A 14924-nucleotide genomic window follows, 5' to 3' on the forward strand; every position below is an offset into this window, starting at 1 on the left:
GGTGAATGAGGAGTGTTTGTTGGTGGTGCTTCAGACGGGACTAACCTGCCATGCTGAGTGGGTGCAGTGACGTTGTATCCTCCCTCTGCTCGGACCCAAACTTGAAGCTCAACCGGAGGCAAAGTGAGCTTTTATAACCTCCCATCGGTGCGTGGGAGCACGTGGATGAGCCACATGCTAGTCAAGGCTAAATGTGCAGATAAGCTTGGTCATAGCCTAGCAGATCATTCACCGTATCAATGTGGAAGCGTGTCATGTCTGCATGCGCGTACACTGGAAATGTGTGCACGCAGCCAAACGTTCAACTGGTGATGTTAATAATGTGCATAATCAGAGTGACCTTTACCCTTTCACAGGGTACTCTTGTTTGTGTACACCTGCACAGTGTAATGAGATGCAGGAATGACACAGTTTGAGGCTGGTTTTAAGGAAGTGGGCGGAAATTCACCATACCTGGATTAATAAACGCAAGCAACATCAAGTTAAGTAATGAACGACAGTTTGATTTGTTTCAGCCATACTGTAACGAGCATACAACGGATCAGCACAGTCGCGATTCAGCATTGATGGTTCCGCAAATTTGCATATTTTTGGCCCACAAAAATTTTTTACTTTTTTTCTTCTAAAATAACCCCCCCCCCCCCCAAAAAAAAAAAAAAAAACAATGTGTCAAAAATAGACAATTTTATGGGTGCATCAATTACAGTCACCACTTGGCGGTTTTTCAAATATATATTGATGAATAAACTCATGCTGTTTCGTGGTTGAATATGGCCTATTATTAGTAAAAACACATATATGTATATTTGTTGCCTAAATTAAGCATTTTCAAGCATAAGAACGGCTAAATAAACTAAAATACAAATATAAGGCATTCAATTGTGATGGTATGTAGTATTCTACACTGGCCACTAGGTGTCAGTAAGGTTACCGTTAATATACAGTTGGAAATCCCAAAGTTTTTGCATTGTTATGTTGTGTGTTGCGAACCGTCCCACTTTATTCGGGAGCCCTTGAACGCCCCATTGTGTGTGCGCTGACTTTCTCCCACGCTGCACAGATAGACTACTATACTGTATTTTTACCATTTTTCTTTCACCTCATATATGGTCCCGAATGCTGATACTACAGTATGTGGGAATGCAGAAAGGTACGATTTGATGACGTTATTCAGTGCTATTCGCATATTTGTTCCGTGCACAACTTCAAGTTAATTCATGCTAGCACACTGCCTTTTACCACACACAGCAAACAGCGACATAAAATCTCTCTGAAAAACAAACTTCAGGTTCGTACTGGTGGATGGTCTGTATTAATGTTGTTTTTTTAAATTTGATATTGTTCCTGTCTTAGTTTTGCACAATACATAATAAATAAGATCAATTTGATCCCTATCATAGTCCACCGGAGATTTTTGGGAACATGAGCCGGTCCCTGGGTCCAGAAAGGTTGGAGATGACTGCCCTAGGGAACACATTTATCGTAACACACATGAGCACAAGTCTTATTTATGTCTGAAATGGCTTATTTACTCTTATTTCGTCAGGTATTACAAGAGTAAAGGCAACTATAGGGATGTTATTTCATGTCTAGAGGGCTCTAATAATGTTAAAAATGGTATTCAGAAGGTCGTAAACAGGTTTTCTATGCTCTAACTACGAAAATTTTCGATTTATAAATAAGGAATCCTACTTCACGGAAATTCACTTACCACGCTCGGGTCTGGAACCAATTAAATTAAATAACCAAGGGATTACTGTACTTGCATTTTTCAGAATGTAACCCCTATGAAAAGTGGGGATCTACTGTATAATAGTAATTAACTAATTTCTTCTAATGCTTTTATAGAGCTGTCAAATGATTAAAAATTGTAATCAAATTAATCACAGCTTTCAAATGAATTACTCATGATTAATCCCTATCTGTGACTTTGTGTGACATGTGCGCTTTTTACTGTATTTTATCAACAAAAAGTTATAAGTGTGTCTAACACTAGTCTCTTTAATAGTAGCAGAACATTTGAATCACACTTCAACCATGTTTTATGAGCCAAGAGGGGAGTCGTTCAAAGGCACCCCGTCACATTTTTTTTAAGTTGAATTCATTGTTTTCAGTTTAGATGTATTTTCTGGGATTCCAGTGTAGGTCAACATATGCTAAGTTCTCAAATTATATTTTTATATATTTCAATAGGTATTGTTCGTGTGAGATCTTTAAACATTTAATATTTCAGCTTGTTCCCTTTTTTCTCTTCTCTTTTCCTCCTTCATAATCGTTTAGTTTGATGTATAGAATACTTCCTGGCAGCCTTTAAAAAAAAAAAAAAATCATATTGCAGGCTGCCAATGGCCTCCAGGTCTCACTTTGGACACACTATTTCCCATTTTAATATGTCAAACAGACCACTGTGAAAAAGGCAATTAAAATTGTTTTAGTAATAGTATTTACACTACAGACTTATGTATCTGAACATGTAAAAATAGATATGAAATATGAATTGCATTATATTTTGGGGGAACTTCACATAATTGAAGGCGTAAAAATGAATTTGTCACATTTCTTTATTCGTCATTAAAACTATGTACAAATGACGCATTCACACATACAGAGTAAAAGGCATCAACTAGTCACAAGCTAAAGAGTCAATGACAACAGCGCCCGCTTGTGTTGCATAGCAAAAATCTTTGGCAATCTGTGTAGTTGGTCACCATGACAACAATAAAAACATATTGCACACGTTCTTAATACAAAATACTTGCTGGCTCGTGAGAGTTCGTCTACATTTGTATGAAATGCAGTCATATATATTTGTGGTTAAAAAGGATGCTACACACAAACGTGTAAAAAAAAAAATACAGATGCTGTAGAAATCAGCAAGTTTCCACTCTCCTGAAACACCTTACTTACATGACCACTAGGGGGTGTCACGGTACTACGGAGTAAGAATCACTTCTGTACAGAGGCAGACCGACTTCCCACACCGTACATAATAAGTGAGGGACGGTTGTCTGCCTCGAGTTATGTGTCTGCTCGGTAGAGATGTGTGAGCCACGAACGAGTTGTTTGTCCAACTGTTATTCTAACTGCATTTGCATAACATGCGTATTTGCCCCGTGAAAAAAGAAATATATCTGGGTTTTGCCTCAAATCAATTCTCCCTCAGTTTCACTGACTCACAGGTTGACAAAGACTCGCGTTTTACTGACTCGGGTTGACAATGACTCGAGTTTCACTGACTAATGAGTACTTGACGAAGACTTGACTTTCACTTACTCTGGGGTTGAAGATGACTTTCACTGACTTATGGGTTATCAATGAAAAGTCAACTTTCACAGGTTTATGGGTGCCCAACGAAGACTTGAGTTTCGCTGACTCACAGGGGCTCAATGAAGAGTCAAGTTTCACTGATTCACAGGTGCTCAGCAATGTTTCACTGACTCAGGAGTTGACGAAGACTTACGTTTTACTGACTCATTGGTGCTCAGTGTAGACTCGAGTTTCACTGATTAAAGAATGCTTGACAAAGACTCAAGTTTCATTGACTCACGGGTGCTCGACAAAGACTTGACTTTCAGTGACTCAGGAGTTGAAGTGACTCAGTGGTGTCAGTGCCTTACGGGTGCCCGACGAACACTCGAGTTTAACTGACTCACGGGTGCTCAACGAACAGTAAAGTTTCACTGATTCACAGGTGCTCAACAGAGACTTGAGTTTCACTGACTCAGGAGTTGACAAAGACTTAAGTATCACTGACTCATGAGTGCTCAACGTAGCCGTAAGTTTCACTCATTAAAGAGTGCTCGAGGAAGACTCGAGTTTCATTGACCCATGAGTGCTCAACAAAGACTTGAGTTTCAGTGACTTGTGTTGAAGTGACTCGGGTTTCACTAACTCACAGGTGCTTGAAGAAGACTCATGTTTCACTGACTCACAAGTGCTCAACAAAGACTCAAGTTTCACTGACTCACGGGTGCTTGACACAAACTTGAGTTTCACTGACTCACGGGTTGACAAAGAATCGAGTTTTGCTGAGTCACAGGTGTTCGACAAAGACTCGAGTTTTACTGACTAAGGGGGTGACGAACACTTGAATTTTACTGACGGGTATTCAACGAAGATCCAAGTTTCACTATACGGGTGTGCTTGATGAAGACCCCAGTTTCACTGGCTCATGGTTACTGGACTAAAAGTTGAGATTCACTGACTCATGAGTGCTCGACAAAGACACAAGTTTCACTGACTCACAGGTGCTCAACAAAGACAAGAGTTTCATTCACTCACGGGTTGACAAAGACTCAAGTTTCACTGACTCACGGGTACTCAACAAAGACCCAAGTTTCACTGACTAAAGCATACTGGACTAAGATTTGAGTTTCGCTGACTCAAAAATGCTCGACGAAGACTCGAGTTTCACTGACTCACCGGTACTCAACTAAGACTCGAGTTTCAGTGACTTGTGGGTGCTCAATGAAAATTTGTGTTTAACTCACAGGTACTCAACAAAGACCCATGTTTCACTGACTCACGTGTACTGGACTTAAGATTCGAGTTTCACTGACTTCATGGGTGCTCGACAAAGACACAAGTCTCACTGACTCCCGGGTTCTCAATGAAGACTTGAGAAGATAGCAATTTAAAAGCTTGAAAGTCAAAACATATTCGCTTGTCTCCACAGGAAAGAACATAAGTTGCCACTGATATATTTGACCAGCTACAGTATGTGGTCGAGCAGCAGTGGATTATGGCGTCATCTACCATTCACTCATGTTGGGATTTGAGAGTAGAGTATGTCATTTGCAAAAACGAGGAAGGGTGGAGTTTGTTTGTAAAAATGTCTACGTCAGAGCTCCTGGTTCCGTCAATCACTGGGTGGATCTGCAAGAAATAGTTCATAAAAAGATAGGGTTTTATTTTCCTGCTTATAAGTCTATCAGTGCAATTTTCACAGACGGCCATACAGTAGCATAGGGTGGCAATAGACATGCTAGTTGTTTGGTCAACAAAGAACTATCACTTATCGGTTGACATTAGGACAAGACAGGGCAGTGGTGCCGACCTAGATGCTCATAGCCATACAGCATAAAACAAACTACAAACTACACTGCTTAGTATAAACATGTCTGTAGGAAAAGTGTCCAGGTCATAAAAATCTGTGTGAAAATAAAAAAAACTGAGCAATACAAAGTGATAAATGTAATGTTAAAATAATAACACAACTGGCTCCAGATTTGACAGATAACACAACAAAACACAAATAAAACACAACAAATACAGTAACAGTCATGCTTTTCAAACGAGTATAACCGGGTGGAATGTCTCTTGTGGTTCAAAAAATACGACATTACTCGTGGGCAACAACATTAGTTTATGACAATGATGAAAATCCCGACACTACAGTCTTGACATATTAATTTACCTGCTCATGCATGATGTCTGACAGCTCCCGGGTCAGGTGTCTGTAGTTGGCCTTCATCTCATCATGATACTCCTGCTGATCCTCTTTGATCAGCCCTTCATTTACACCTAGCGCCAGGCCACAGGCCTCCACAAAGTGCCTGAAACGCCATTAACCAAACATTTAGAGCCAAACAAACACGTAATCGTGTATGTGGGTGGTGTGCTTCTGCCCCAACCTGAAGACCTCTTTGAGCTGTTTGACCTTATTGTCCGGATATTTCTTGGCACAGGTGTCATCTAAGAAAGCTCTGGCATAGGCAAGCGGACCGGCATTGACCTGGGGGGGATACATTCACTCATTATTACATCATACAATTTCAAAGAAGACGCTTTCAAGATCTCTTTGGACGTGTACCTGAACGCAGACACTGCCTTGCAATTTCAGCTGCAGGCGGATCATGTCCACGTCGGTGGCTGAGCACAGCAGTCGCAGCTCAGCTACTTTGGCGCTCATCTCGTCGATGGCCACCTCAATGGGGCTTAGGTCATTCTGATGCTGGTACATGACTGCAATGCGCTTCTTCACGTAAGGGAAGCAGTGCGTAGCTAAACGGGGTAGAACAAGATCGTGGAAAGGCAAAGTGTTCAGGGAAAAAAAAATCAGGAAAAAGATCATTTTTAGACACTGGGACATGATTTTTTTTGCTTATCAATCAAGTATCCATCGGTGGATGGATCCAAATATCGAAACAGGTAGTATCAGTATCTAGCGTTTCAGTTCTCTTCTGTTTATTTTCACAAATTTCTGTTTTTTGTTGTGTTATTCAACATTGTTGATATTGTTATATTTGTATATTGTTTACAAACTCAGGTAATAAGTACTTGGACACAGGAGGACGTTGGAGGCAAAAATCAAAAGGATTTGAATGAGAGCCAGTAGTAGTTACGCTGCCTCGGTGTTCCCAGTGTCAGCGTCAGTGAGTGACGTGTGGCTGTTTTTTCCATCAAAGTTGAACAGCTGTCGCCGTGTTTAATGTCCAAGCAGAAGCTGTAGTAATGCTACATTATACATTTTATTGAGTTACTTAAGATTTGTCAAATCAACCCACGAACAGTGGTGTGCAGCGCCGACTCATCCAAGAGGTCACAAAAGACCCCACAACAACATCCAAAAAACTGCAGGCCTCACTTGCCTCAGTTAAGGTCAGTGTTCATGACTCCACCATAAAAAAGACACTGGGCAAAAACGAACTGCATGGGAGAGTTCCAAGACAAAAACCACTGCTGAACAAAAAGAACATTAAAGCTCATCTCAATTTTGCCAGAAAACATCATGATGATCTTTGAGAGCTTTGGGAAAATATTGTCGGACGAGACAAAAGTTGAACATTTTGGAAGGTTGAATTGTGGCCCATTACATCTGGCATAAAAGTAACATTGCAATTTTAAAAAAAAGAACATCATACCAACAGTAAAATATGGTGGTGGTAGTGTGATGGTCTGGGGCTCTTTTGCTGCTTCAGGACCTGGAAGACTTGCTGCGATAAATAGAACCATGAATTCTGCTGTCTACCAAAAAATCCTGAAGGAGAATGTCTGGCCATCTGTTGTGTTCAGTTGTGTTGTCATTGACTAATATTTAAATTTGTTTCATTATCTTAAACATTTAAGTGTGACAAACCACTGTAGATGGCCGGACTTGTCTGCACCTTTAATCACCGAACGGTTCTATTTATACTTGTCTACATTTGGCTGAGCAACAAGTTTACAAGCTCCGGCGACCACCGGTTTCACTTCATTACACACCTCATACGTAGAAGAGATCCGTCTTGACAATTTAGCAACAACTCTATATTTACAGAGTAGGGGTGTGCATTAAAAGTGAAAGTCAGGAAGTGTTTCTTGCTTGAAGTATCCGCCGTGCGCACCTCTGATCTTACATAAGTATCGTCATGTAATGTCAATTTGATGTTGATCTGAAAGCTGCATAAACCCCTCCACAACGCAGGCCAAGCCTTGCAGTGACAAAACCAAGAAGGTTTGGACACAAGAAGGCAGAGATTGGACACACTCATCCGTCACAAAGCTTCTTTTAAGACAATGAATTTATGTAACAAATGTTTTTGTTTTTTTTTTTTACATCAAATTATGCTGAAAACCTGTGTGAAAACACTGAACAAAAGTGTGTGTGTTTAAAAATGGATTTTGTTAAAATACAGTATTTTAAGATTCATTTAATAAAAATTCAGGACATAAAAATTAACTTCATTAAAATTCAGTGTAAATGAATTTGATGTTTTAAAACACACAGATACACTTCCAGTTTAGTCACATGACTACGCACTCTATACCTGATTTTCTGGTCCTTAGAAACGACCGACTGCTTCAGTCTTAATTTACTGGAAGTGTATCTGAGTTTTGAAACATCAAATTCATTTTCACCAAATTTTTTGGTACTGAATTTTTATGAAGAGAACTTTTATATACTGAATTTTTGAACACAGTATTTTAATAAACTGAATTTCAAAACACATTTGTAATAAACACGATTTTCAGCATAATCTGATGTAAAAACAAATCAGCTCACGCAATTCAAGCGCAAAAAATTCAGTTACCTAAATTCAATGTCTAAAAAAAGCTTTGGTAATTAAAAAAACAAATGAATGGCCACACAAGTTTAATCATCTATTGTTTCTTAACGCATTCATGTGTTAGGCATGGCCAAAACAACTCAAACCATGACCGATGTATGAACTTTAGGATGATGCACAGGAGGAAACTTTACCAGGACTTTTCTGAATACCCTTAGAGGTGGTTTCATTGACAAAAAACACACAAGACTGTGATTCTCTGAGTATAATGTTCAACCTACTGGTGAGAACAGTCCGTCGCTTACACTGCTCCTCCACACCGCCCTGCTTCTTTCCTGACACCGTGAAGGGTGTCTCAAACACAAAACGACGGATGTTGTGACTTTTCTCAAAGTCGGTCTTCCTCTCCTCCAACTCCTTGTCATCAAGGTACGGTACGACATGCGTCACCTGGATGTAGGCATACTTGGAGTCCAAGTCCTTTGGGTTCACCTGTGGGCATGAAAGAGTCAAGGTTTCCGACTTTGAGACTTGAAGAACAGCATTCACGTGGTGGTACACTGATGTTGGACTTGACTGAGGGCCTGACTCGCCATCTATTCTACTTCATCACAAAGGATTTTGACTACGACCCATGGGCCATTTGCAGCCCGTTAAGCTAAACTTTTCCAAATTATTGTATAAAAACCCTTTAACCTCAAAGACATGACCGATGACCGGTAATCCAAGCGATTGCATAACAGGCAGCTCAGAGAAGGTTTTGTTACAAAGCAGAGTGGGGGTTTTGTTTACAGAGGTGCGCTAGCCTGTGTGACGAAGAGGGCTGGAGAATCAAGCTTTATATGACAAAGTTGTGCAGAAAAGTAAGATCTTTTATTGGACATTTGAGTGTTTTATTGCAGTTGGTTTTCAGGTTTTGACATTTTTGTTTGATTGTCAACCTGTGGAGGAGGTTGATACAAGGCTGATTCAAGCAAGGAGGAAATCATCTGAGTCCCAGTTAGTAAAGACTCCTCCACTTTGATATTTTATAAATGTGGATATGCTAAGAAGTTATATATATTTAAAAAAAAAATGAATCTCAGCTTTGTGATATAGGTGAAAAAACGGATTAATCGTATCGTCACTATTTGTTCTTTTTCCCTCATTTTGCTGTTGTTGTTTTTTTTTTATTTCTAAATATTCCAGCTTCCTTCTTAAATAATCTTTTAATCTTGTGACGAGATTTCTTATTCAGGTACTAGGCCTGGGACGATAATAAAGTAATCAATGAATTACACAATAAATTAAAATGAACTTGATCATTTTGCCGGCCTTAATATATTGCCATGTGCATGTGTGTCTCTCGCCTCCAAACAGGCAGGAAGAGAGTTCACTCTGTGGCATTGGTTTCAGCACCTTGTCGCATTTGTTCCATCGAACAACGGCATGAACGGAGTGAGGCCCTTTGTCAATCATTGTCTTGGTGGGTGGAGGCGGGGACGGTAGCATACACACAGAGTGCAGAAGAGTGTAACATAGTAGAAATTAAATTAGTCGATTGCAATATATTGTCATATATTTTTTCATTTTACTCTTCTTAAAAGTTATGTTAAAATCTTGTCTCGTCTCGTTCTTGCAGACCCAATCTTGTGTATCGGCTCGTCTTGTGAACTGAGTGTCCCTGACGCCCGTATAAAATTACTGCTGATTTATCCATTTTTGCCGTTTTTGTGTTTACGTGACACAGTTTAAGAACCTAAAAAATTGCAAACACTCAAATTCCTCAAGCAAAGTAAACCATTGTCCATTGTCATTGTACTACAGTAACCTTGTAATGCGGACGTGTTGACTGAGCTCTGCTCTACAAAGCTACCAACTTTGCTTAAATATGTTTTATATTGTTTGTAATTATGTTCTACATTGATTCGATTTTTGAAAGTTAATGTTAAACAAACGCTCCTCGAGGTAGATCGTCGACTTGGTTCAGTGTATTTTTCATCAACATAGTTGTCAATGGTAGTAGTAGTTATTAGCGCAAGTTTCAGTACTATATCACGGGAAATCAATCCCACCATTGACTATTTAAAAAAAAAATATCTGCCTCTAAAACATTATCTAAATTATATATTCTACTTTCAAAAACGACAACAAAGTCGGCGTTCCAATCTCCAAATGGAACTCAGCTTTATCTACAAGCTGTGACCCTGAATTCTGGAAGCAAATATGTCTCAATGCTTCCCGGTTAATCAAAAATCCCAACCTACAGCTGGTTCAGTTTAAAATCATGTGTTCATCGAGTACATTACACAGGACATAGAATCTTTGGAATGGGCTTAACTGACTCGAACATCTGTACACACTGCTCCGACCATAGAGTAGATACTACCGTAAAGCACCGTGTATAAACCGCACTTTTTTTTCCACCTCTAAGAAGCAAAAAATCGGGGTGCGGTTTATACACGATGACACGCCGTATCCGCTCGGCCACCGCTGATGGTCCCTCCTACCGCTCCGAAAGTCAGACAGTTGCTTTGACCTTAGCGCTCTCTGCTGTACAGTTGCTGAAAATGCTTGTGTATGCTTGAATAAACGTTGGAGTTTATTCACACTGAAGCAATGCAGCATTATGTAATTCCATTGCATATGAATTGATGGACGGCAGATTTCTCCTTTCTTCTTCTTTTTGAAATTGCTTAGTACCTTTACACATGTTGATTTGAGATGAATGAGTTGGCAAGCATTTATTTATGAACTAAAAAATTTTTTTCCCCCCGCCGTGAGCCTGAAAATGGGGTTGCGGTTAATACACGGGTGTGGTTTATACACGGTGTTTTACGGTACTTACACTCCATGTAGGCCTGTGCTCCCATTAATCATTTCTGGCACAGAGTATGTGAGGACCTATCTTTGGCACTTGGGATCTTCACTCCTACTTCCCCTTTATTATGCCTGCTGGGTGATCTCTCCACAATCAAGGTTTGGTTTGGTTTAATTTATTTCGAACATGCATATGTCCGAAAAGGAGTAGGAAGAAGCAGATCTTATTTAATCCTACTCCCTGTTCGTAGTACATCAATTGTTAATACATACATGTGTATACATACATACATGCGCATACATCTGCACCTACACAATTACACACATACTGTATATACATATACAGTACACACATATACAGTACACTAGGTCCCCAACTAACCAACACAATTGTTTCCAGACGACCGTTCGCAAGTCGATTTGTTCGTAAGTCCAACAAAAGGTAATTTACCAATTATATAGGTACTACATGTACATGTATACATATATACATATATGTGTATGTATGGCGTCACTTCCGGAAATGAGATTGAACAGCGAGAGATAGTTTGTCATGGCTGGCACCATGAACGATAAATGTACGTTTTGCAAATTTACCATTGACTTTCGAAAATTGAAGACTGTAGAACATAATTACACAATATCTAACATATTTGAGCAAAGTTGATCAATCATGTCAGGGACCCTTTAAGACCATGCTTATACAAGAGTAAGCAAGGCTCTAAGGAAAATGCTGTCTCACCCTTCCTGAGTCCTGGATGATCTTCACATTTTCTTGACCAAACTTGTCAGAGTAGAGTTTCAAGAGCCTCTGGGAAACCTCAGATAGAGGTGTGAACTTTGGCTCCTTGTAGATGTATTCTTTGCTATCTTCATCCTCAAAGAAGCCCTGCAGGGAAGCGAAGGGTGGTCAGAAAATGCTGATATTACAAATCCTATTTGCAGGTCCAATTCCAGCCATTAAATTCTAAGCGCACGGAACGATCATGCAAGGACACTCCATCACATGCCTACAACCGCTACATACTTACCGCAGCCTTGAAATGCAATGGAAAAAAGAGCAATCCCAATCAAAAAATTCTTAGCCAAAATAGTAGTCATATCATTCTGTGTGTGGACCATTACCTGTCCAAAAAAAGCCACTCTGAAGTATGTACCCAGCAGACGTTTGCCAGTATGCATCACCTCCAAAACTTTAGTGTAGGCACGGTGGAGGGTATCATACAGGTGTGTCAGTTTCTGTTGCACAAAAACACAAACATTTCAATTTTTTACATACAGTGGGGAAAATGAATATTATTATCAGAGGCGTTCCTAGGCCAGCTGCGAGACATAATCCCTCCAGGTGTACCCCGGGGCCTCATCTTGGGTGGGCATGCACAGAATACTTCCCCAGAGAGGTGTCCGGGTGGAATCCAAACTAGACTCCACTCTGAGCCCATCTCATGAAGGTTTTCATCCTATCTCTAAAAGTGAGTCGAGCTACCCCTGCAGGGGAATCTCATTTCAGCCTCCTCTATCCTGGATCTTTCCCTTTCTGAGGTGCAGAGTCTCATTCCAAAAGCTTCACACTCATCTGCGAACCACCTGAATAAACGCTGGCAGTTACAGCCTGATAAGTCCATCACACTGTCATTTCCAACATTGAATTCTCCCGGTAGAACCCAGCAGCCGTCTTAAGAGACCTCAAGAATGCTGGGTATTCTGAGCTGCCATTTGGTGCACATGCACAAATGACAACTTGTTACTTGTTGCAAGAGAGAGATACACAACGCAACAAACACGTGCACCACACAAAAGAGAAACTGAGACAAGGGTGCAAGACCTCCGAATTTTACGGCTTAAAGAGAAGACCTTTAGTATGTAATTTTGACGGAGAGGCTCAGTCATCAGCTGCATGCACTCATTCATACACAGTGTCCTGCTTAACAGTCTACCAACCCGGCGGCGCTTCAAGGATGACACTCAGTGAAGGGTACATGTTTATTGGTTTTAGGACATTGATATTTAGTTTGATACGTTTTTTACATTTTTGAAAATTGTGGTTACAGCAGAATGTATTTATTTTGTGTTATTTTGTTAATTGATGGTTTTGTGAGTTTTTTTCCAACGAAACTAGGTGAAAGTGTTAAATCTTCAGTTGTCCATTCATTTGTCATTTGCATTTATTTTTGCATCATTTTCTGCATCTATCCATCCATCTTCTATACCACTTCTTCCTCATTAGGGTCGCGGGGGGCATGCTGGAGCCTATCCCAGCTGACTTCGGGCGACAGGCGGGATAAACCCCAGACTGGTCACCAGCCAATCGCAGGGCACATATAGACAAACAACCATTCACACTCACATTCATACCTATGGGCAATTTAGAGTCGCCAATTAACCTCACCTGCATGTTTTTGGAATGTGGGAGGAAGCCGGAGTACCCGGAGAAAACCCACGCGCACACGGGGAGAACATGCAAACTCCACACAGAAATGCCCAGGGGAGAATCGAACCCAGGTCTTCCCGATCTCCAAGCTGTTACTGTGTTGGCCACTAGACCACCGTGCGGCCCTATTTTCTGCATGTAAAGCTTTAATTATTGTCTATAAAATGTGTTTTTTGTTAACTATTTTGGGTGTCTGAAACAAATTATTAGATTTAAATTATTTTCTATGGGAAACTTTGGTTTGGTTAGAGTCCGTTTTGGTTTGAGTCGGCCCTTCTTAACGTCATTAATGACGTTAACCAAGGCACCACTGTACTTTCCCTGAACAGATGTACTAACAGCCCACTATCTGTGGCATGGGTAAACATACATGTGCAAGATTTTAACCATATGTATATGTCAAGGCATGTTTGTTCAACTTGAGAGCTGTATTTTTAGTCAGATTTCAGTCTGCAGAGAACACTCTTTGTATAGCTTCCCTGGGACAGAGAAATTCATATCAGATATCTAGGCACATATTTCCATTTTTAGTGAACATGTGTCAACACTTTTTCCCAATTGATGTCACATTTTAGATTAGATTAGATAAGCGCAGCAAAATCTGTTTAATTTAAAGGTGAAAGCAAAGAGCCAAAACGGGGATGAAATTATGTTGAAAATGAATTGCTGTAATAAAAATATTGAACGTCATGATGACATTAACACCATCAAAATATTAGGTACTGTATATTATGGTTATTTTTAGTGCTGTCAAAAATAATGCGTTAAGGGTGGTAACTAATGTATTTAATTAATTACGTTACATTTTTTTGTGTAATTAACGCATGTGCACCAGAGCAAGCACGCCTCTCTGTTATGACGGCAAACGGAGTTTAAAGTGTAATTCAAATGTTCTGCTACTATTAAAACGCCTAGTGTGACAAATAGATTTTTAGACTTGTGCAGTATCTTTTAGCTTGACTGACATATTCTGTTCATTTGGAGCTGTTAATACATGCAAATATATATAATCCTGTCATTTGTCTTTCTGTTACTCTATTATGTTTATGCTAACGTTTTCTTATATTTTCCCACCATATTTGGTGGACTTTGAATATTCTGAAGGGCCAAAGGGGTGAGTTTGGGAAGATCTTGGAACGGATTAGGCTATTTACATGTATTTTATGCTTTGTATAACATAAAAACCCTATAACATAAAGGTTCTTGGAACGGATTATTTACGTTGTAGGGGCGTCTACTGTAGTTGCTAATGATGATTAATTAATTAAAAAACAGTGATTAATCTGATTTGACAGCCCTAGTTATTTTATGAGGAACTAAAGTTGTGTATTAGTTCAAAGCACAACAAAACAAAACCCAATCATTTGTGAAAAAGGAAATTAATAAGGGTACGTTTACACACATGGCCTTGACAATATCCACACAATTAAGGCCATGGTAAGCCAAATGTTGCTATTGATGGCAACATATGCAATGAAGAACTGTCTTATTTTTTGATAAATTGTCCAAAGAAAAGTGAGCACTGAGAACATATTAGCTCTGTGACTTAAACCCTACAGAATTATTTAAATAACAACGTAATGTTTGTTGCGTGAAAGCTGTCACTTCTTCTTATTCCACCTCACTTATTTCCCCACTAACTTCTCCTTCATTTCTCAACCTATTCAAACCAATCCAACGTCAAAATGTTGAGCTCGTTCGGGACA

The 14924-nt window shown here is 39.7% G+C and overlaps 1 protein-coding gene across 3 annotated transcripts in view; it reads right to left on the minus strand.

Moving 5' to 3' along the window:
- Positions 1-2558: 2558 nt before the first annotated feature.
- The window catches only part of LOC129181192 (dedicator of cytokinesis protein 9-like), a 106915-nt gene continuing 94549 nt past the window's right edge, over positions 2559-14924 (minus strand). For all 3 annotated transcript variants that reach the window (XM_054776021.1, XM_054776005.1, XM_054776014.1), the window contains exons 46-52: positions 11913-12026; positions 11530-11676; positions 8270-8480; positions 5813-6003; positions 5634-5734; positions 5417-5555; positions 2559-4875 (exon numbers count right to left, since the gene is read on the minus strand). In XM_054776021.1, coding sequence (XP_054631996.1) covers positions 4759-4875; positions 5417-5555; positions 5634-5734; positions 5813-6003; positions 8270-8480; positions 11530-11676; positions 11913-12026 — 1020 coding nt within the window. In that variant the 3' untranslated portion in view covers positions 2559-4758. The remainder of the gene's footprint in view (positions 4876-5416; positions 5556-5633; positions 5735-5812; positions 6004-8269; positions 8481-11529; positions 11677-11912; positions 12027-14924) is intronic.

Source organism: Dunckerocampus dactyliophorus, chromosome 1 (genome assembly GCF_027744805.1).
Source record: "Dunckerocampus dactyliophorus isolate RoL2022-P2 chromosome 1, RoL_Ddac_1.1, whole genome shotgun sequence".
NCBI classification, from domain to species: Eukaryota; Metazoa; Chordata; class Actinopteri; order Syngnathiformes; family Syngnathidae; genus Dunckerocampus; species Dunckerocampus dactyliophorus.